The following is a 25,442-nucleotide window of genomic DNA, read 5'->3' as shown; positions in this document are numbered from 1 at the left end:
GGTAGTGGTAGTGGTGTGGTAGTGGTGTGGTAGTGGTGAGGTGTGGTAGAGGTGTGTTAGTGGTAGTGGTGTGGTAGTGGTGTGGTAGTAGTGTGGTAGTGGTGTGGTAGTGGTGTGGTAGTAGTGTGGTAGTGGTGTGGTAGGGATAGTGGTGTGGTAGTGGTAGTGGTGTGGTAGTGGTGTGGTAGTGGTGTGGTGTGGTTGTATTGTGGTAGTGGTGTGGTAGTGGTGTGGTGTGGTTGTATTGTGGTAGTGGTGTGGTAGTGGTGTGGTAGTGGTGTGGTAGGGATAGTGGTGTGGTAGTGGTGTGGTAGTGGTGTGGTAGTGGTGTGATAGTGGTAGTGGTGTGGTAGTGGTGTGGTAGTGGTGTGGTAGTGGTAGAGGTAGTGGTGTGGTAGAGGTTTGTTAGTGGTAGTGGTGTGGTAGTGGTGTGATAGTGGTAGTGGTGTGGTAGTGGTGTGGTAGTGGTAGTGGTGTGGTAGTGGTGTGGTAGTGGTGAGGTGTGGTAGAGGTGTGTTAGTGGTAGTGGTGTGGTAGTGGTGTGGTAGTAGTGTGGTAGTGGTGTGGTAGTGGTGTGGTAGTAGTGTGGTAGTGGTGTGGTAGGGATAGTGGTGTGGTAGTGGTAGTGGTGTGGTAGTGGTGTGGTAGTGGTGTGGTGTGGTTGTATTGTGGTAGTGGTGTGGTAGTGGTGTGGTGTGGTTGTATTGTGGTAGTGGTGTGGTAGTGGTGTGGTAGTGGTGTGGTAGGGATAGTGGTGTGGTAGTACATCTCAGGGTTAGGGTTACCTGTAAGCTTCTATGAGTCTTTCCACCTTTTGGGCCTCTCCCTGGACTCTGATTTGAGCTTGGAACTTCCTGAGAGCCTCGTCTAGTTCCATGGCCGAGAAATCCATGTCATCCACCACACAACTGGAGAAGAGAACATTGGTATGAACATAGAGATATACAGAACATAATATATATTCAACTGGAGAAGAGAACATTGGTATGAACATAGAGACACATGTACTACTGATTGTAAGACTGTCTGAGCTCTGGGATTCTCTGTTTTAGCTGTGTGGGTACCGTACAGTATAGGGCAAGACAAAATATTTAAGTGCCTTTGAACGGGGCATGGTAGTAGGTGCCAGGCACACCGGTTTTTGTCAAGAACTGCAACGCTGCTGTTGTTTTCACACTCAACAGTTTCTCGTGTGTATCAAGAATGGTCCACCACCCAAAGGACATCCAGCCAACTTGACACAACTGTGGGAAGCATTGGAGTCAACACGGGCCAGCATCCCTGTGGAATGCTTTCAACACCTTGTAGAGTCCATGCCCTGACGAATTGAGGCTGTTCTCAGGGCAAAAGGGGGTGCAACTCAATATTAGGAAGGTGTGACTAATGTTTTGTACACTCAGTGTATATTCAAACTGCTGCCTCAGATACTGTTGTCATAGTAGATATTCTCTGGTAGACTGACTTATTATCAAGTGCTGAAGCAACAGAAAACAACACATTTAAAGGAATCATTATAATTGATGAGTGTCAAGAAATAACCCCAACCACCCAAACTACAACAGTTTCATGCATATTGCATTATAGACTGATGAAGATTCATCATTTATATGTGTGGTCTTCAGAGACTACTGTAAATATGGAAATGACCAGCTGTTTCTGTGAACAGATGAGGAGCTGAATGGAGAATTAGAAGACAGAAGCTGAGGGAGTTAGATCAATCTAAAGGGAAGCATCAACATGGTGTTTACGATGAAGGATTTGTTGGAAAAGGTATGTTGGTTTGCCGCTGTGAGTTTTCTAGAGCTGATCTTGCTGAGACAGGTGATTTAGCTGATCTTGCTGATACAGAGACAGACAGATAGCTGACTCACTCCAGGACATCTCTGTTGAATTTTTTCTGCCTGTTCCCCAGGAACTCTCCAATCATTTGCCTGCTCAGGCCCTTCCTCTTGAGCAGGAAGTGAGCCACGCCCACTGGAGTGTCTGGGACAAACCCTCGATCAATCAGGTACTGACACCCCTTCTCTGGCTTCCTGTAGGGGGGACGAGGGGGGAGAGAGAGAGAAATAGAGATTAAGGGGAGGAGAGAGGGAGGAAGAGAGAGAGCGTTATCCTAATCCGTGAATTTTCTGAGTCTGAATATGTGTCAGAGAAGAAGCATGATTTGGGGTGAGGGTGGGCTGCTGGGGATTTGGGTGAGGGTGGGATGCTGGGGATTGGGTGAGGGTGGGATGCTGGGGATTGGATGAGGGTGGGATGCTGCGGATTGGATGAGGGTGGGATGCTGGGGATTGGGTGAGGGTGGGATGCTGGGGATTGGGTGAGGGTGGGATGCTGGGGATTGGATGAGGGTGGGATGCTGCGGATTGGATGAGGGTGGGATGCTGGGGATTGGGTGAGGGTGGGATGCTGGGGTTTTGGTGAGGGTGGGATGCTGGGGATTGGGTGAGGGTGGGATGCTGGGGATTGGATGAGGGTGGGATGCTGCGGATTGGGTGAGGGTGTAGGGGGTGGTATGGGTCGGCCTGGCTCCTACTGGTCTACAGGGGGCTTCCTGAGATTAAAAGGAACGGCTCCTACTGGTCTACAGGGGGCTTCCTGAGATTAAAAGGAACGGCTCCTACTGGTCTATAGGGGGCTTCCTGAGATTAAAAGGAACGGCTCCTACTGGTCTACAGGGGGCTTCCTGAGATTAAAAGGAACGGCTCCTACTGGTCTACAGGGGGCTTCCTGAGATTAAAAGGAACGGCTCCTACTGGTCTATAGGGGGCTTCCTGAGATTAAAAGGAACGGCTCCTACTGGTCTATAGGGGGCTTCCTGAGATTAAAAGGAACGGCTCCTACTGGTCTATAGGGGGCTTCCTGAGATTAAAAGGAACGGCTCCTACTGGTCTATAGGGGGCTTCCTGAGATTAAAAGGAACGGCTCCTACTGGTCTACAGGGGGCTTCCTGAGATTAAAAGGAACGGCTCCTACTGGTCTACAGGGGGCTTCCTGAGATTAAAAGGAACGGCTCCTACTGGTCTACAGGGGGCTTCCTGAGATTAAAAGGAACGGCTCCTACTGGTCTATAGGGGGCTTCCTGAGATTAAAAAGAACGGCTCCTACTGGTCTACAGGGGGCTTCCTGAGATTAAAAGGAACGGCTCCTACTGGTCTACAGGGGGCTTCCTGAGATTAAAAGGAACGGCTCCTACTGGTCTATAGGGGGCTTCCTGAGATTAAAAGGAACGGCTCCTACTGGTCTACAGGGGGCTTCCTGAGATTAAAAGGAACGGCTCCTACTGGTCTACAGGGGGCTTCCTGAGATTAAAAGGAACGGCTCCTACTGGTCTATAGGGGGCTTCCTGAGATTAAAAGGAACGGCTCCTACTGGTCTATAGGGGGCTTCCTGAGAGGAGGTAGAAGAGAGGTGGCTGGGGAGCACTGCTGATTAAAAGGAATGTAATGGTCCACAAAGAAAATCAAAGCAGATCAACAATCATCAAAGATAAACACAATCACACAGATACAGTTGATCATGCTATTTTATTGAATAAGTTGTCCTCGATAGACCTGAGATCTGACGCCTGCTCATAGTTTCATGATTATCTTAGTGACAGAACTCAGGCCATCGTGATTGATGGGGTTAAGTCAGAATTTCTTAAAGTACATGAAGGTGTACCACAGGGGTTGATTTTGGGATCTGTTTTGTTCACTATTTATATAAATGCTATTGGTCAATCTGTTAAAAATGGTAAATTTCATCTATATGCAGATTATACTATTATGTAAGCAATTGCCCCGACTGCTGACCTGGCTGTGACAAGGCTACAGTCCCATTTTGAAGCTGTTCAGGAAGCCCTTAATGATTTAAAACTGGTACTTAATATGGGCAAAACTAAATACACGTTGTTTTCAAGTTCTCGTAAGATTCTCAGATCACATCTTCACTCATCAGATGGTTCTATAATCAAACAAGTCCCTGCATACAAATACCATGGTATTTAGACTGACAATGATTTACAGTGCCTTCAGAAAATATTCAGACCCCTTGACTTTTTCCACATTTTGTTACGTTACAACCTTATTCTAAAATGGATTCAAATTTTAAAACATCCTCAGCAATCTACACACAATACCCCATAATGAGAAAGTGAAAACAGGTTTGCAAATGTATTAAAAATAGAAAACAGAAATACCGTATTTACATACTGGAAGTATTAAGCCCCTTTGCTATGAGACTCGAACTTGAGCTCAGGTGAATCCTGTTTCCATTCATCATCCTTGAGATGTTTCTACAACTTGATTGGAGTACACCTGTCGTAAGTTCAATTGATTGGACATGATTTGGAAAGGCACACACCTGTCTATGTAAGGTCACACAGTTGACAGTGCATGTCAGAGCAAAAACCAAGCCATGAGGTCGAAGGAATTGTCCGTAGAGCTCCGAGACAGGATTGTGTCGAGGCACAGATCTGGGGAAGGGTACCAAACATTTCTGCAGCATTGAAGGTCCCCAAAAACACAGTGGCCTCCATCATTCTTAAATGGAACATGTTTGGATCCACCAATACTCTTCCTAGAGCTGGCCGGCCAGCCAAACTGAGCAATCTGGGGAGAAGGGCCATGGTCAGGGAGGTGACCAAGAACCCGATGGTCACTCTAACAGAGCTCTAGAGTTCCTCTGTGGAGATGGGAGAGCCTTCCAGAAAGACCATCTCTGCAGCACTCCACCAATCAGGCCTTTATGGTAGAGTGGCCAGACGGAAGCACTCCTCAGTAAAAGGCACATGACAGCCCGCTTGGAGTTTGCCAAAAGGCACCTAAAGACTCTCAGACTATGAGAAAGAAGAATCTCTGGTCTGATGAAACAAAGATTGGACTCTTTGGCCTGAATGCCAAGCGTCACGTCTGGAGGAAACCTGGCACCATCCCTATGGTGAAGCATGGTGGTGGCAGCATCATGCTGTGGGGATATTTTTCAGCGGCAGGGACTGGGAGACTAGTCAGGATCGAGGGAAAGATGAACGGAGCAAAGTACATAGAGATCCTTGATGAAAACCTGCTCCAGAGCGCTCAGGACCTCAGACTGGGGTGAAGGTTCACCTTCTAACAGGACAATGACACAAAGCACACAGCCAAGACAATGCAGGAGTGGCTTCAGGACAAGTCTCTGAATGTCCTTGAGTGGCCCAGCCAGAGCCCAAACTTCAAATCAAATCAAATTTTATTGGCCACATGCGCCAAATACAACAGGTGCAGACATTACAGTGAAATGCTTACTTACAGCCCTTAACCAACAGTGCATTTATTTTTAATTAAAAAAAGTAAAATAAAACAACAACAAAAAAAGTGTTGAGAAAAAAAGAGCAGAAGTAAAATAAAATAACAGTAGGGAGGCTATATATACAGGGGGGTACCGGTGAAGAGTCAATGTGCGGGGGCACCGGCTAGTAGAGGTAGTTGAAGTAATATGTACATGTGGGTAGAGTTAAAGTGACTATGCATAAATAATTAACAGAGTAGCAGCAGCGTAAAAAGATGGGGTGGGGGGCACTGCAAATAGTCAGGGTAGCCATGATTAGCTGTTCAGGAGTCTTATGGCTTGGGGGTAGAAGCTGTTGAGAAGTCTTTTGGACCTAGACTTGGCACTCCGTTACCGCTTGCCGTGCGGTAGCAGACAGAACAGTCTATGACTAGGGTGGCTGGAGTCTTTGACAATTTTGAGGGCCTTCCTCTGACACCGCCTGGTATAGAGGTCCTGGATGGCAGGAAGCTTTGCCCCAGTGATGTACTGGGCCGTACGCACTACCCTATGTAGTGCCTTGCGGTCGGAGGCCAAGCAGTTGCCATTCCAGGCGGTGATGCAACCAGTCAGAATGCTCTCGATGGAGCAGCTGTATAATTTTTTGAGGATCTGAGGACCCATGCCGAATCGTTTCAGTCTCCTGAGGGGGAATAGGCTTTGTCGTGCCCTCTTCACGACTGTCTTGGTGTGTTTGGACCATGATAGTTCATTGGTGATGTGGACACCAAGGAACTTGAAGCTCTCAACCTGTTCCACTACAGCCCCGTCGATGAGAATGGGGGCGTGCTCAGTCCTCTTTTTTTTCCTGTAGTCCACAATCATCTCCTTTGTCTTGGTCACGTTGAGGGAGAGGTTGTTATCCTGGCACTACATGGCCAGGTCTCTGACATCCTCCCTATAGGCTGTCTCATCGTTGTCGGTGATCAGGCCTACCACTGTTGTGTCGTCGGCAAACTTGATGATGGTGTTGGAGTCATGCCTGGCTATGCAGTCATGGGTGAACAGGGAGTACAGGAGGGGACTGAGCACGCACCCCTGAGGGGCCCCCGTGTTGAGGATCAGTGTGGCAGATGTGTTGTTACCTACCCTTACCACCTGGGGGCGGCCCGTCAGGAAGTCCAGGATCCAGTTGCAGAGGGAGGTGTTTAGTCCCAGGATCCTTAGCTTAGTGATGAGCTTTGAGGGCACTATGGTGTTGAATGCTGAGCTGTAGTCAATGAATTGCATTCTCACGTAGGTGTTCCTCTTGTCCAGGTGGGAAAGGGCAGTGTGGAGTGCAATAGAGATTGCATCATCTGTGGATCTGTTGGGGCGGTATGCAAATTGGAGTGGGGTCTAGGGTTTCTGGGATAATGGTGTTGATGTGAGTCATGACCAGCCTTTCAAAGCACTTCATACCTACAGACGTCAGTGCTACGGGTCAGTAGTCATTTAGGCAGGTTATCTTAGTGTCCTTGGGCACAGGGACTATGGTGGTCTGCTTGAAACATGTTGGTATTACAGACTCGGTCAGTAACATGTTGAAAATGTCAGTGAAGACACTTGCCAGTTGGTCAGCACATGCTCGGAGTACACGTCCTGGTAATCCGTCTGGCCCTGCGGCCTTGTGAATGTTGACCTGCTTAAAAGTCTTACTCACATCGGCTACGGAGAGCGTGATCACATAGTCGTCCGGAACAGCTGGTGCTCTCATGCATGCTTCAGTGTTGCTTGCCTCGAAGCGAGCATAGAAGTGGTTTAGCTCGTCTGGAAGTCTTGTGTCACTGGGCAGCTTGCGGCTGTGCTTCCCTTTGTAGTCTGTAATAGTTTTCAAGCCCTGCCACATCCGACGAGCGTCAGAGCCGGTGTAGTACGATTCAATCTTAGTCCTGTATTGACTCTTTGATGGTTCGTCGGAGGGCATAGCGGGATTTCTTATAAGCGTCCGGGTTAGAGTCCCGCTCCTTGAAAGCGGCAGCTCTACCCTTTAGCTCAGTGAGGATGTTTCAGGTAATCCATGGCTTCTGGTTGGGGTATGTACGTACGGTCACTGTGGGAACGACATCATCGATGCACTTATTGATGAAGCCAGTGACTGATGTGGTGTACTCCTCAATGCTATCTGAAGAATCCCGGAACATGTTCCAGTCTGTGCTAGCAAAACAGTCCTGTAGCTTAGCATCTGCGTCATCTGACCACTTTTTTATTAACCGAGTCACTGGTGCTTCCTGCTTTAGTTTTTGCTTATAAGCAGGAATCAGGAGGATAGAGTTATGGTCAGATTTGCCAAATGGAGGGCGAGGGAGAGCTTTGTATGCATCTCTGTGTGTGGAGTAAAGGTGGTCTAGAGTTTTTTTTCCTCTACTTGCACATTTAACATGCTGGTAGAAATTAGGTAGAACGGATTTAAGTTTCCCTGCATTAAAGTCCCCGGCCACTAGGAGCGCTGCCTCTGGATGAGCGTTTTCCTGTTGACTTATGGCCTTATACAGCTCATTCAGTGCAATCTTAATGCCAGCATTGGTTTGTGGTGGTAAATAGACAGCTATGAAAAATATAGATGAAAACTCTCTTGGTAAATAGTGTGGTCTACAGCTTATCATAAGATACTCTACCTCAGGCGAGCAAAACCTCGAGACTTCCTTAGTATTTGATTTTGTGCACCAGCTGTTGTTTACAAATATACACAGACCGCCACCCCTTGTCTTACCGGAGTCAGCCGTTCTATCCTGCCGATGTAGCGTATATCCCACTAGCTGTATGTTATCCATGTCGTCGTTCAGCCACAACTCTGTGAAACATAAGATATTACAGTTTTTAATGTCCCGTTGATAGGATAACCGTAATCTTAGGTCATCCAATTTATTTTCCAATGATTGAAGATTGGCTAATAGGATTGATGGGAGCGGCAGTTTACTCGCTCGCCGTCGGATCCTTACAAGGCACCCCGACCTACGTCCACAATATCTCTGTCTCTTCCTCATGCGAATTACAGGGATTTGGGCCTTGTCGGATGTCTGTAGGATATCCTTCGCGGCCGCCTCGTTGAAGAAAAATTATTTGTCCAATACGAGGTGAGTAATCGCTGTCCTGATATCCAGAAGCTCTTTTTGGTTATAAGAGACGATGGCAGAAACATTATGTACAAAATAAATTACAAATAACGCGGAAAAACACACATAATAGTACAATTTGTTAGAGGGCTGTAAAACGGCAGCCATCTTCTCCGGCGCCATTTCAATTCTCTCTGAACCCAATCAAACATCTTTGGAGACCTGAAAATAGCTGTGCAGCAACGCTCCCCATCCAACCTGACAAAGCTTGAGAGGATCTGCAGAGAAGAATGGGAGAAACTCCTCAAATACAGGTGTGCCAAGCTTGTAGCGTCATACCCAAGAAGACTCAAGGCTGTAATCGCTGACAAAGGTTCTTCAACAAAGGGTCTGAATACTTATGTCAATGTGTATTTCAGTTGTTTATTTTTTTATAAATTAGCAAACATTTCTAAAAATCTGTTTTAGAATAAGGCTGTAACGTTACAAAATATGGAAAAAGTCAAGGGGTCTGAATAGTTTCCTAAGGCACTGTAATGTTTAAAAGCATACGAATGAGCTTGTTAAGAAGTTAAGATTTAAAGTTGCCTTTTTTTTATAGAAACAGATCTTGTCTCTCTCTAGTCAGCAGGAAGCAGATTGTGCAGTCAGCCTTTCTACCTGTTCTTGATTATGGTGATACTATTTATCAAAGTGCAGCTGCCTCTACTCTTAAAGCCTTGGGTGTCGTTTATCATAGCGCCCTTCGTTTTGTCACAGGAGACAGTTTTATGACGCATTCTTTACCAAAAGGTTGGCTGGTCCTCTTTAAAGTCATGTAGATCACATCATTACGCTCTTTTTGTTTACAAAGCCCTGCTCCATAAGCTTCCGACTTACCTAACATCACTGTTAAGATTACCCGTTCACCGGGTTGGTTAACTTTGGAGACTCCTTTGGTGTCGGTATTGGTGTTGGTAAATCGGCCTTTAATTTCCTTGCACCCTATGTTTGGAATAATCTCCAAAAGACATTTCGATTGGATGCTGATTATAACCACTGATCTCTGATTACAACCACTGATCTCTGATTACAACCACTGACTTCTGATTACAACCACTGATCTCTGATTACAACCACTGATCTCCGATTACAACCACTGATCTCTGATTACAACCACTGATCTCCGATTACAGCCACTGATCTCTGATTACAACCACTGATCTCCGATTCCAACCACTGATCACTGATTACAACCACTGATCTCTGATTACAACCACTGATTATCATCAGACTGCTTCAAAAGTACTAGGTAATATAACTCAGACTTAGTGTGTGTGTGTGTGTGTGCCTCTGTCCTGAACCTACTTGTTAAACAGGTTGAGTCCAATGCGATAGTGTCTCTTCCTGATGATGTCATTGCTGAAGGCCGGTGAGTCCCAGCTGTTGCGTGTCTTTTTGTGATAGGTATGTTTACTGAGGGTCTGGTCTCTCAGGCTGTCTCTACTGGAGGACTCAGAGCTGCAGTTAATAGTGTCATTACTGTTAGACATAGAGTTGATACTGTCATTGTCCCCATCTGAAAAGTCTGACTCTGACTTGCTCTGCCGGTTAGCCATCCCGTTGATCGCCAGGTGGGCCTCTAGCGGGCGTGGCCGACGGCGGGGGGTGTCCTCATCCCAGGAGGGTCCCTGGGGGGGCAGGCCGTGGGGGTGAGATGGGTGGTGAGACAAGGTGGGGGGGTGAGAGGAGGGGTGAGGAGGGGGATGTTTGGGGCTGGCTGTCTGACTACTGGGCTGGCGATCGTAGGCGTTCTGTCTCTTCAGAGAGGAGCGGTCGCAACGGTCACTGAGCTCCACGGAGCTGTCGCTGGGTGGCTCGATGGTCAACAGCGGGAGGTGGTCGACCCTCAGCCTCTGCTCCTGCTGCTCCAGGGAGGGGGTGCTGCGGCAGGAGGTGTCTGACCCCTGACCTTTATCATCCTTATGGACCAGAGACCAGGAGAGAGAACGCAAACGCAGCTCCGACTCTGTGGAGGAGGGCCGGTCTACTAAGGGGAGGGGGGAGTCGGGACGCTCTAGGGACTGAGAAAGTGGGAGAGGAGAGTAGGGACGGTCCAGGGACTGAGACAGAGGAAGAGGAAGGGACAGCTCTTCCTCATCAATGTAGAGAATCACATCGCTGTATGATGCTGTCATCTCGTCCAGTTTGCGGCGTTCCGCACTGCTGTGTGAGGAGGGTTTGACCTGGTAGGAGAACAGCTCTCTGTCTCTGTCTTTGTCCAAGTCGGGGTGTCCTTTCCCCCCTTGCCCCATCTCTCCTGCCTCCCCCTCCTCCCTGTGAAGACTCCTACTGTTCAGAGCATCGTCTATAGACTCGGCCAGAGACTTGACCTGACGGGAGAACGCGTCCTCCAGCTCCGTTATGGCGTCGGTGAAGTCAGAGTTCTGGGCTACCCCAGGTGACTTCATACTATCTGGGACCACACCCCCCAGGTCAGCGCTGCATTCTGATTGGATCAGGCCCCCCAGGTGTTTGGTTCTGCTGTCGGTGAGGGAGGAGGACTGGTGAACCTTCTCAGGGCCTTCCAAGGAGAACTGCATCCTCATGCTGGACAGGACGATACGTCGGGACATGTGGTTCTCGGACATGGAACTGCGGAGACGTTTAAAGTTCTTGTTCATCTGATACTGGCGGAAGGCTGTCTGGATGGTGCAGGCCGCATTACGCGTTATGAAACTGCCTCCATACTTACGCTCCAGCATCTCCACCTGGCGGAGAGAGAGAGAGAGAGACGGTAATCAATCTGTCAGTCAGTCAATCAATAAAACCAACCAATCAATCAATCGACAGCATGAGAAGCTTTGTTATCCCTTTACATGTTCATTTACATTACCAACCATTTCAAATGAATAAGTATGTGACATACACTGAGTATACCAAACCTTAGGAACACCTTCCTAATATTGAGTTGCACCCCACCCCCTTTTGCCCTGAGAACAGCCTCAATTCGTCAGGGCATGGACTCTACAAGGTGTTGAAAGCGTTCCACAGGGATGCTGGCCCATGTTGACTCTAATGCTTCCCACAGTTGTGTCAGGTTGGCTGGATGTCCTTTGGGTGGTGGCCCATTCTTGATACCATTCCTGGCACCTACTACCATACCCTGTTCAAAGGCACTTAAATATTTTGCCTTGCCCATTCCCCTCTGAATGGCACACATACACAATCCATGCCTCAAGGCTTAAAATACTATGTCTCCTCCCCTTCATTTAGACTGATTGAAGTGGATTTTAACAGGTGACATCAATAAGGGATCATAGCTTTCACCTGAATTCACCTGGTCAGTCTACGTCATGGAAAGAGCAGGTGTTCTTAATGTTTTGTACACTCAGTATGCATGCCCACACAATTAGGGAAATAACATCCAAACAAACCCAGATACAAATGAACAAACACATAGAGAATAGATCTATAGTTCTGTAACATAATAACACAGTAACATAATAACACCGTAGCACATTTACATAGTAACATGGTAATATGGTAACACGGTAACACGGTAACACGGTAACACAGTAATATAGTAACACAGTAACACTGTAACACTGTAACATGGTAACACGGTAACACTGTAACACTGTAATACTGTAACAATGTAACACAATAACATGGTAACACGGTAACACTGTAACACTGTAACATTGTAATACGGTAACGGGGTAACACGGTAACACTGTAACACATTAACACTGTAACACAATAACATGGTAACACGGTAACACTGTAACACTGTAACACAGTAATATAGTAACACAGTAACACTGTAACACTGTAACACGGTAACACGGTAACACGGTAACACGGTAACACAGTAGCACATTTACATAGTAACATGGTAATATGGTAACACTGTAACACTGTAATATAGTAACGCAGTAACACTGTAACACTGTAACACGGTAACACGGTAACACATAATATAGTAACACTGTAACACGGTAACACAGTAACACGGTAACACTGTAACACTGTAACATTGTAACACAGTAACACGGTAACACGGTAACACGTAATATAGTAACACTGTAACACGGTAACACAGTAACACTGTAACACTGTAACACTGTAACATTGTAATACGGTAACACGGTAACACAGTAACACAGTAACACAGTAACACTGTAACACAATAACATGGTAACACGGTAACACGGTAACACGTAATATAGTAACACTGTAATACGGTAACACTGTAACACTGTAACACTGTAACACTGTAACATTGTAACACAGCAACACTGTAACACTGTAACACGGTAACACAGTAACACGGTAACACGGTAACACTGTAACACGGTAGCACGGTAACACGGTAACACGTAATATAGTAACACGGTAACACGGTAACACTGTAGCACTGTAACATTGTAATACGGTAACACGGTAACACGGTAACACTGTAACATTGTAACACGGTAACACGGTAACACGTAATATAGTAACACTGTAACACGGTAACAAGGTAACACTGTAACACTGTAACATTGTAATACGGTAACACGGTAACACGGCAACACAGTAACACAGTAACACTGTAACACTGTAACACAATAACATGGTAACACGGTAACACGGTAACACGTAATATAGTAACACTGTAACACGGTAACACGGTAACACTGTAACACTGTAACATTGTAATACGGTAACACGGTAACACGGTAACACAGTAACACTGTAACATGGTAACACTGTAACACGGTAACATAGTAACACTGTAATATAGTAACACGGTAACACCGTAACATGGTAACACTGTAACATTGTAATACGGTAACACTGTAACACTGTAATATAGTAACATGGTAACATGGTAACACGGTAACACGGTAACACACTAACACAGTAACATGGTAACACTGTAACACGGTAACACGGTAACACAGTAACACTGTAACACAATAACATGGTAACACTGTAACACGTTAACACGGTAACACTGTAACACTGTAACACGGTAACACGGAACCACGGTAACACTGTAACACTGTAACACTGTAACACGGTAACACGGTAACACGGTAACACGGTAACACAGAAAACACGGTGACACTGTAATATAGTAACACTGTAACACGGTAACACTGTAACACGGTAACACGGTAACACGGTAACACGGTAATACTGTAATATAGTAACACGGTAACACGGTAACACGGTAACACTGTAACACTGTAATATAGTAACACAGTAACACTGTAACACGGTAACACGGTAACACGGTAACACTGTAACACTGTAACACGGTAACACTGTAATATAGTAACACAGTAACACTGTAACACGGTAACACGGTAACACAGAAAACATGGTGACACTGTAATATAGTAAAACTGTAACACGGTAACACTGTAACACAGTAACACGGTAACACGGTAACACTGTAACACTGTAACACTTAATATAGTAACACGGTAACACGGTAACACGGTAACACTGTCACACGGTAACACGGTAACACGGTAACACTGTAACACGGTAACACAGTAAAACGGTAACACTGTAATATAGTAATACGGTAACACGGTAACACGGTGGCACTGTAATATAGTAACACTGTAACACAGTAACACGGTAACACTGTAACACGGTAACACGGTAACACGGTAACACGGTAACACTGTAATATAGTAACACGGTAACATGGTAACACGGTAACACGGTAACACTGTAATATAGTAACACTGTAACACAGTAACACGGTAACACGGTAACACTGTAACACGGTAACACGGTAACACAGTAACACGGTAACACTGTAATACAGTAACACGGTAACACGGTAACACTGAAAACACGGTAACACTGTAATATAGTATCACGGTAACACAGTAACACGGTAATATAGTAACACAGGAACACTGTAACACGGTAACACGGTAACACGGTAATACAGTAACACGGTAACACGGTAACACGGTAACACTGTAATATAATAACACTGTAACACAGTAACACGGTAACACGGTAACACTGTAACACGGTAACACGGTAACACTGTAATATAGTAACACGGTAACACGGTAATATAGTAACACAGGAACACTGTAACACGGTAACACGGTAACACGGTAACACGGTAACACGGTAACACTGTAATACAGTAACACGGTAACACGGTAACACGGTAACACTGTAATATAATAACACTGTAACACAGTAACACGGTAACACGGTAACACTGTAACACGGTAACACGGTAACACGGTAACACTGTAATATAGTAACACGGTAACATGGTAACACGGTAACACGGTAACACTGTAATATAGTAACACTGTAACACAGTAACACGGTAACACGGTAACACTGTAACACGGTAACACGGTAACACAGTAACACGGTAACACTGTAATACAGTAACACGGTAACACGGTAACACTGAAAACACGGTAACACTGTAATATAGTATCACGGTAACACGGTAACACGGTAATATAGTAACACAGGAACACTGTAACACGGTAACACGGTAACACGGTAACACGGTAACACACAGTAACACGGTAACACGGTAACACGGTAACACTGTAATATAATAACACTGTAACACAGTAACACGGTAACACGGTAACACTGTAACACGGTAACACTGTAATATAGTAACACGGTAACATGGTAACACTGTAACACGGTAACACGGTAACACTGTACCACGGTAACACAGTAACACGGTAACACGGTAACACGGTAACAAGGTAACACTGTAACACAGTAACACGGTAACACGGTAACACTGTAATATAGTAACACGGTAACATGGTAACACGGTAACACAGTAACACAGTAACACTGTAACACGGTAACTTAGTAACATGGTAACACGGTAACATGGTAACAATGTAACACGTTAACTTAGTAACACAGTAACACGGTAACACAGTAACACTGTAACACGGTAACACGGTAACACTGTTATATAGTAACATGGTAACACGGTAACATGGTAACATGGTAACACGGTAACACAGTAACACTGTAACACGGTAACTTAGTAACATGGTAACACGGTAACACGGTAACACAGTAACACGGTAACACTGTAATTTAGTAACACGGTAACACGGTAACTTAGTAACATGGTAACACGGTAACACGGTAAGACGGTAACACAGTAACACAGTAACACTGTAACACTGTAACACGGTAACTTAGTAACATGGTAACACGGTTACACGGTAACACTGTAACACTGTAATATAGTAACACTGTAACACAGTAACACGGTAACACTGTAACACTGTAAAAAATAGTAACACGGTAACACGGTAACATGGAAACACGGTAACACGGTAACACAGTAACATGGTAACACGGTAACACGGTAACACTGTAAAGCGGTAACTTAGTAATACGGTAACACGGTAACACTGTAACGCGGTAACACAGTAACATGGTAACACGGTAACTTGGTAACATGGTAACATGGTAACAATGTAACACGGTAATTTAGTAACACGGTAACACGGTAACAAAGTAACACTGTAACACAGTAACACGGTAACACTGTAATATAGTAACACGGTAACACGGTAACATGGCAACACGGTAACATGGTAACACGGTAATACGGTAACACTGTAACACTGTAACACGGTAACACGGTAATACGGTAACACGGTAACACGGTAACACAGTAACACTGTAATATAGTAACACAGTAACACGGTAACACGGTAACACTGTAACACGGTAACTTAGTAACACGGTAACACGGTAACACGGTAACACTGTAACACGGTAACACTGTAACATGGTAACTTAGTAACACGGTAACACGGTAACATGGTAACACTGTAACAATGTAACACGGTAACACTGTAATATAGTAACACGGTAACATGGTAACACAGTAACACGGTAACACGGTAACACAGTAACAAAGTAACACTGTAACACGGTAACTTAGTAACATGGTAACACGGTAACACAGTAACACTGTAACACGGTAACACTGTAATATAGTAACGCGGTAACACGGTAACTTAGTAACATGGTAACACGGTAACACGGTAACACGGTAACACAGTAACACTCTAATATAGTAACATGGTAACATGGTAACACGGTAACACAGTAACACGGTAACACGGTAACACAGTAACACAGTAACACTCTAATATAGCAACATGGTAACACGGTAACACGGTAACACAGTAACACAGTAACACTCTAATATAGTAACATGGTAATACGGTAACACGGTAACACAGTAACACGGTAACACGGTAACACGGTAACACTGTAAAGCGGTAACTTAGTAATACGGTAACACGGTAGCACTGTAACACGGTAACACTGTAATATAGTAACGCGGTAACACGGTAACATGGTAACACGGTAACACAGTAACACTGTAACACGGTAACTTAGTAACATGGTAACACTGTAACAATGTAACACGGTAACACAGTAACACTGTAACACGGTAACACGGTAACACTGTAATATAGTAACACTGTAACACGGTAATACGGTAACACGGTAACACAGTAACACAGTAACACTGTAATATAGTAACACGGTAATACGGTAACACGGTAACTTAGTAACATGGTAACATAGTAACACGGTAACACTGTAACACGGTAACACGGTAACACGGTAACTTAGTAACACGGTAACACGGTAACACGGTAACACAGTAACACGGTAACACTGTAATATAGTAACACGGTAACACAGTAACATGGTAACACGGTAACACGGTAACACAGTAACACAGTAACACTGTAACACAGTAACTTAGTAACATGGTAACACGGTAACACAGTAACACTGTAACACGGTAACACTGTAATATAGTAACACGGTAACACGGTAACACGGTAACACAGTAACACAGTAACACTGTAACACAGTAACTTAGTAACATGGTAACACGGTAACACAGTAACACTGTAACACAGTAACACTCTAATATAGTAACACAGTAACACGGTAACACGGTAACACGGTAACACTGTAACACGGTAACTTAGTAATACGGTAACACGGTAACACTGTAACACGGTAACACAGTAACACTGTAATATAGTAACACGGTAACACGGTAACATGGTAACACGGTAACACGGTAACACAGTAACACGGTAACACGGTAACACGGTAACACTGTAAAGCGGTAACTTAGTAATACGGTAACACGGTAACACTGTAACACGGTAACACTGTAATATAGTAACGCGGTAACACAGTAACATGGTAACACGGTAACTTAGTAACATGGTAACACGGTAACATGGTAACAATGTAACACGGTAATTTAGTAACACAGTAACACGGTAACACGGTAACACAGTAACACTGTAACACAGTAACACGGTAACACTGTAATATAGTAATACGGTAACACGGTAACACGGTGGCACTGTAATATAGTAACACTGTAACACAGTAACACGGTAACACTGTAACACGGTAACACGGTAACACGGTAACACGGTAACACTGTAATATAGTAACACGGTAACATGGTAACACGGTAACACGGTAACACTGTAATATAGTAACACTGTAACACAGTAACACGGTAACACGGTAACACTGTAACACGGTAACACGGTAACACAGTAACACGGTAACACTGTAATACAGTAACACGGTAACACGGTAACACTGAAAACACGGTAACACTGTAATATAGTATCACGGTAACACAGTAACACGGTAATATAGTAACACAGGAACACTGTAACACGGTAACACGGTAACACGGTAATACAGTAACACGGTAACACGGTAACACGGTAACACTGTAATATAATAACACTGTAACACAGTAACACGGTAACACGGTAACACTGTAACACGGTAACACGGTAACACTGTAATATAGTAACACGGTAACACGGTAATATAGTAACACAGGAACACTGTAACACGGTAACACGGTAACACGGTAACACGGTAACACGGTAACACTGTAATACAGTAACACGGTAACACGGTAACACGGTAACACTGTAATATAATAACACTGTAACACAGTAACACGGTAACACGGTAACACTGTAACACGGTAACACGGTAACACGGTAACACTGTAATATAGTAACACGGTAACATGGTAACACGGTAACACGGTAACACTGTAATATAGTAACACTGTAACACAGTAACACGGTAACACGGTAACACTGTAACACGGTAACACGGTAACACAGTAACACGGTAACACTGTAATACAGTAACACGGTAACACGGTAACACTGAAAACACGGTAACACTGTAATATAGTATCACGGTAACACGGTAACACGGTAATATAGTAACACAGGAACACTGTAACACGGTAACACGGTAACACGGTAACACGGTAACACACAGTAACACGGTAACACGGTAACACGGTAACACTGTAATATAATAACACTGTAACACAGTAACACGGTAACACGGTAACACTGTAACACGGTAACACTGTAATATAGTAACACGGTAACATGGTAACACTGTAACACGGTAACACGGTAACACTGTACCACGGTAACACAGTAACACGGTAACACGGTAACACGGTAACAAGGTAACACTGTAACACAGTAACACGGTAACACGGTAACACTGTAATATAGTAACACGGTAACATGGTAACACGGTAACACAGTAACACAGTAACACTGTAACACGGTAACTTAGTAACATGGTAACACGGTAACATGGTAACAATGTAACACGTTAACTTAGTAACACAGTAACACGGTAACACAGTAACACTGTAACACGGTAACACGGTAACACTGTTATATAGTAACATGGTAACACGGTAACATGGTAACATGGTAACACGGTAACACAGTAACACTGTAACACGGTAACTTAGTAACATGGTAACACGGTAACACGGTAACACAGTAACACGGTAACACTGTAATTTAGTAACACGGTAACACGGTAACTTAGTAACATGGTAACACGGTAACACGGTAAGACGGTAACACAGTAACACAGTAACACTGTAACACTGTAACACGGTAACTTAGTAACATGGTAACACGGTTACACGGTAACACTGTAACACTGTAATATAGTAACACTGTAACACAGTAACACGGTAACACTGTAACACTGTAAAAAATAGTAACACGGTAACACGGTAACATGGAAACACGGTAACACGGTAACACAGTAACATGGTAACACGGTAACACGGTAACACTGTAAAGCGGTAACTTAGTAATACGGTAACACGGTAACACTGTAACGCGGTAACACAGTAACATGGTAACACGGTAACTTGGTAACATGGTAACATGGTAACAATGTAACACGGTAATTTAGTAACACGGTAACACGGTAACAAAGTAACACTGTAACACAGTAACACGGTAACACTGTAATATAGTAACACGGTAACACGGTAACATGGCAACACGGTAACATGGTAACACGGTAATACGGTAACACTGTAACACTGTAACACGGTAACACGGTAATACGGTAACACGGTAACACGGTAACACAGTAACACTGTAATATAGTAACACAGTAACACGGTAACACGGTAACACTGTAACACGGTAACTTAGTAACACGGTAACACGGTAACACGGTAACACTGTAACACGGTAACACTGTAACATGGTAACTTAGTAACACGGTAACACGGTAACATGGTAACACTGTAACAATGTAACACGGTAACACTGTAATATAGTAACACGGTAACATGGTAACACAGTAACACGGTAACACGGTAACACAGTAACAAAGTAACACTGTAACACGGTAACTTAGTAACATGGTAACACGGTAACACAGTAACACTGTAACACGGTAACACTGTAATATAGTAACGCGGTAACACGGTAACTTAGTAACATGGTAACACGGTAACACGGTAACACGGTAACACAGTAACACTCTAATATAGTAACATGGTAACATGGTAACACGGTAACACAGTAACACGGTAACACGGTAACACAGTAACACAGTAACACTCTAATATAGCAACATGGTAACACGGTAACACGGTAACACAGTAACACAGTAACACTCTAATATAGTAACATGGTAATACGGTAACACGGTAACACAGTAACACGGTAACACGGTAACACGGTAACACTGTAAAGCGGTAACTTAGTAATACGGTAACACGGTAGCACTGTAACACGGTAACACTGTAATATAGTAACGCGGTAACACGGTAACATGGTAACACGGTAACACAGTAACACTGTAACACGGTAACTTAGTAACATGGTAACACTGTAACAATGTAACACGGTAACACAGTAACACTGTAACACGGTAACACGGTAACACTGTAATATAGTAACACTGTAACACGGTAATACGGTAACACGGTAACACAGTAACACAGTAACACTGTAATATAGTAACACGGTAATACGGTAACACGGTAACTTAGTAACATGGTAACATAGTAACACGGTAACACTGTAACACGGTAACACGGTAACACGGTAACTTAGTAACACGGTAACACGGTAACACGGTAACACAGTAACACGGTAACACTGTAATATAGTAACACGGTAACACAGTAACATGGTAACACGGTAACACGGTAACACAGTAACACAGTAACACTGTAACACAGTAACTTAGTAACATGGTAACACGGTAACACAGTAACACTGTAACACGGTAACACTGTAATATAGTAACACGGTAACACGGTAACACGGTAACACAGTAACACAGTAACACTGTAACACAGTAACTTAGTAACATGGTAACACGGTAACACAGTAACACTGTAACACAGTAACACTCTAATATAGTAACACAGTAACACGGTAACACGGTAACACGGTAACACTGTAACACGGTAACTTAGTAATACGGTAACACGGTAACACTGTAACACGGTAACACAGTAACACTGTAATATAGTAACACGGTAACACGGTAACATGGTAACACGGTAACACGGTAACACAGTAACACGGTAACACGGTAACACGGTAACACTGTAAAGCGGTAACTTAGTAATACGGTAACACGGTAACACTGTAACACGGTAACACTGTAATATAGTAACGCGGTAACACAGTAACATGGTAACACGGTAACTTAGTAACATGGTAACACGGTAACATGGTAACAATGTAACACGGTAATTTAGTAACACAGTAACACGGTAACACGGTAACACAGTAACACTGTAACACAGTAACACGGTAACACTGTAATATAGTAACACGGTAACACAGTAACATGGTAACACGGTAACACGGTAACACGGTAATACGGTAACACTGTAACACTGTAACACGGTAACACGGTAACACGGTAATACGGTAACACGGTAACACGGTAACACAGTAACACTGTAATATAGTAACACAGTAACACGGTAACTTAGTAACATGGTAACATAGTAACACGGTAACACTGTAACACGGTAACACTGTAACACGGTAAGTTAGTAACACGGTAACACGGTAACACGGTAACACTATAATATAGTAACACGGTAACACAGTAACATGGTAACACGGTAACACGGTAACACAGTAACACAGTAACACTGTAACACGGTAACTTAGTAACATGGTAACACGGTAACACAGTAACACTGTAACACGGTAACACTGTAATATAGTAACGCGGTAACACAGTAACTTAGTAACATGGTAACATGGTAACACGGTAACACAGTAACACAGTAACACTCTAATATAGTAACACAGTATCAGGTTAACACGGTAACACTGTAACACGGTAACTTAGTAATACGGTAACACGGTAACACGGTAACACTGTAACACGGTAACACGGTAACACTGTAATATAGTAACACCGTAACACAGTAACATGGTAACACGGTAACACGGTAACACAGTAACACTGTAACACGGTAACTTAGTAACATGGTAACACGGTAACACAGTAACACTGTAACACGGTAACTTAGTAACATGGTAACACGGTAACACGGTAACAATGTAACACGGTAACTTAGTAACACGGTAACACGGTAACACAGTAACACTGTAACACGGTAACACGGTAACACTGTAATATAGTAACATGGTAACACTGTAACATGGTAACACAGTAACACGGTAACACTGTAACACGGTAACACATAAAACACAGTGACACTGTAATATAGTAACACTGTAACACGGTAACACGGTAACACGGTAACACGGTAACACTGAAATATAATAACATGGTAACACGGTAACACAGTAACACTGTAACACGGTAACACGGTAACACATAAAACACAGTGACACTGTAATATAGTAACACTGTAACATGGTAACACTGTAACATGGTAACACAGTAACACGGTAACACTGTAACACAGTAACACTGTAACACGGTAACTTAGTAACACAGTAACACTGTAACACGGTAACACGGTAACACTGTAACACAGTAACACAGTAACACTGTAATATAGTAACACTGTAACACAGTAACACGGTAACACGGTAACACGGTAACACTGTAACACAGTAACACAGTAACACTGTAATATAGTAACACTGTAACACAGTAACACTGTAACACGGTAACACGGTAACACATAAAACACAGTGACACTGTAATATAGTAACACTGTAACAAGGTAACACTGTAACACGGTAACACGGTAACACTGTAACACTGAAATATAGTAACATGGTAACACGGTAACACAGTAACACTGTAACACTGTAATATAGTAACACTGTAACACGGTAACACGGTAACACGGTAACACTGAAATCTAGTAACACAGTAACACGGTAACACGGTAACACAGTAACACGTAACACTGTAATATAGTAACACGGTAACACGGTAACACTGTAATATAGTAACACGGTAACACGGTAACACGGTAACACTGAAATCTAGTAACACAGGAACACGGTAACACGGTAACACAGTAACACGTAACACTGTAATATAGTAACACGGTAACACGGTAACACTGTAATATAGTAACACGGTAACACGGTAACACGGTAACACTGTAATATAGTAACACTGTAACACTGTAACACGGTAACACTGTAACACAGTAACACGGTAACACTGTAACACAGTAACACGGTAACACGGTAATACAGTAACACGGTAACACGGTAACACAGAAAACACGGTAACAATGTAACACGGTAACACGGTAACACTGTAACACGGTAACACGGTAACACGGTAATACGGTAACACGGTAACACGGTAATACGGTAACACGGTAACACTGTAACACTGTAACACTGTAACATGGTAATACGGTAACACGGTAACACGGTAACACAGTAACACTGTAATATAGTAACACGATAACACGGTAACTTAGTAACATGGTAACATAGTAACACGGTAACACTAACACAGTAACACTGTAACACTGTAACTTAGTAACACGGTAACACGGTAACACGGTAACACTGTAACACGGTAACACTGTAATACTGTAACACGGTAACACGGTAACACGGTAATACTGTCTAGTAAGTAACTATCTAGTTAACTAGCACTGCTCCCTCCCACTCCCTGAGCTAGTCAGTAACTATCTAGTTAACTAGCACTGCTCCCTCCCTCTCCCTGAGCTAGTCAGTGGGTAGTAAGTAACTATCTAGTTAACTAGCACTGTTCCCTCCCTCTCCCTGAGCTAGTCAGTGGGTAGTAAGTAACTATCTAGTTAACTAGCACTGTTCCCTCCCTCTCCCTGAGCTAGTCAGTGGGTAGTAAGTAACTATCTAGTTAACTAGCACTGCTCCCTCCCTCTCCCTGGGCTAGTCAGTGGGTAGGGAGTAACTATCTAGTTAACTAGCATGGCTCCCTCCCTCTCCCTGAGCTAGTCAGTGGGTAGTAAGTAGCTATCTAGTTAACTAGCACTGCTCCCTCCCTCTCCCTGAGCTAGTCAGTGGGTAGTAAGTAACTATCTAGTTAACTAGCATGGCTCCCTCCCACTCCTGGTCCTATGGGGGCTGTGTTACCTCCCCTACCTGTTTGTCCTGTAGGTCGGCTGATAGCTCATAGCTCTCACACAGGGATCGGGAGCGTTTGATAGCCTCCTCCTCTGCCTGCTTCCTGAGGATGGACTGGCTGTGCTGCAGCTTGGGTCGTCGTGGCCGTGGTTGCCCTGGCAACACCACGTGGCTGTAGAGATGTCCGCCGTCGAAGCGGTCCTGCCCGGTACCGTCGACGCTGTGGGTTGGAGGGACGCCGTGACTGTATTGGTCTAAAGACCCGCCCACCTCCTCACCGCAAGCCTCCTCACCTTCCAAACTGCAGGGAGAAGAGCGAGAGATCTGTTAGGTTAATGACCACACACACCAGCCTGAACAAGACCTTTAAACGTTACAATAAACTATCAGTCCAGTTCTATTTCCTTACATTACGTTTACATTTACGTCATTTAGCAGACGCTCTTATCCAGAGCCACTTACAGTTAGTGAGTCATTTAGCAGACGCTCTTATCCAGAGCCACTTACAAATTGGTGCATTCAACTTATGATAGCCAGTGGGACAACCAATGTTATTTTATTTTTATGGGGGGGTGGTGATTAGTGTGTCCCTGGCACCTTGGGACATGTTTCCATGTGCATTATACTACTTTTACCCCCATACTACACCAACTGTCTAGGCTACGATCTGCCGGTCTCACTACAATGGTTAACGACACAAAATGACAGAATTGGCTCTAGTCAATAAACCCAGTGCACTGCACCACAGTGGAATGCCAGTGTTAGTAAGGTTCTGTACTGCACCACAGTGGAATGCCAGTGTTAGTAAGGTTCTGTACTGCACCACAGTGGAATGCCAGTGTTAGTAAGGTTCTGTAATGCACCACAGTGGAATGCCAGTGTTAGTAAGGTACTGTACTGCACCACAGTGGAATGCCAGTGTTAGTAAGGTACTGTAATGTACCACAGTGGAATGCCAGTGTTAGTAAGGTTCTGTACTGCACCACAGTGGAATGCCAGTGTTAGTAAGGTTCTGTACTGCACCACAGTGGAATGCCAGTGTTAGTAAGGTACTGTAATGTACCACAGTGGAATGCCAGTGTTAGTAAGGTTCTGTACTGCACCACAGTGGAATGCCAGTGTTAGTAAGGTACTGTACTGCACCACAGTGAAATGCCAGTGTTAGTAA

The 25,442-nt window shown here is 44.1% G+C and overlaps 1 protein-coding gene across 1 annotated transcript in view; it reads right to left on the bottom strand.

Annotated features, from left to right (window-relative positions):
• iqsec1b (IQ motif and Sec7 domain ArfGEF 1b) overlaps positions 1–24,469 on the bottom strand; it is a gene marked incomplete at its 3' end in the record, with an annotated part of 95,737 nt that extends 71,268 nt beyond the window's left edge. Inside the window, exons 1-4 of the mRNA XM_084167758.1 lie at positions 24,293–24,469; positions 9,669–11,071; positions 1,872–2,033; positions 786–908 (exon numbers count right to left, since the gene is read on the bottom strand). Of these exons, the coding sequence (XP_084023884.1) occupies positions 786–908; positions 1,872–2,033; positions 9,669–11,065 (1,682 nt within the window). The 5' untranslated portion in view covers positions 11,066–11,071; positions 24,293–24,469. The remainder of the gene's footprint in view (positions 1–785; positions 909–1,871; positions 2,034–9,668; positions 11,072–24,292) is intronic.
• Positions 24,470–25,442: the final 973 nt, after the last annotated feature.

Source organism: Coregonus lavaretus (genome assembly GCF_964263955.1).
Source record: "Coregonus lavaretus genome assembly, chromosome: 8".
In the NCBI taxonomy this organism is placed as follows: Eukaryota; Metazoa; Chordata; class Actinopteri; order Salmoniformes; family Salmonidae; genus Coregonus; species Coregonus lavaretus.
This window is presented reverse-complemented; position numbering and strand designations above follow the sequence as displayed.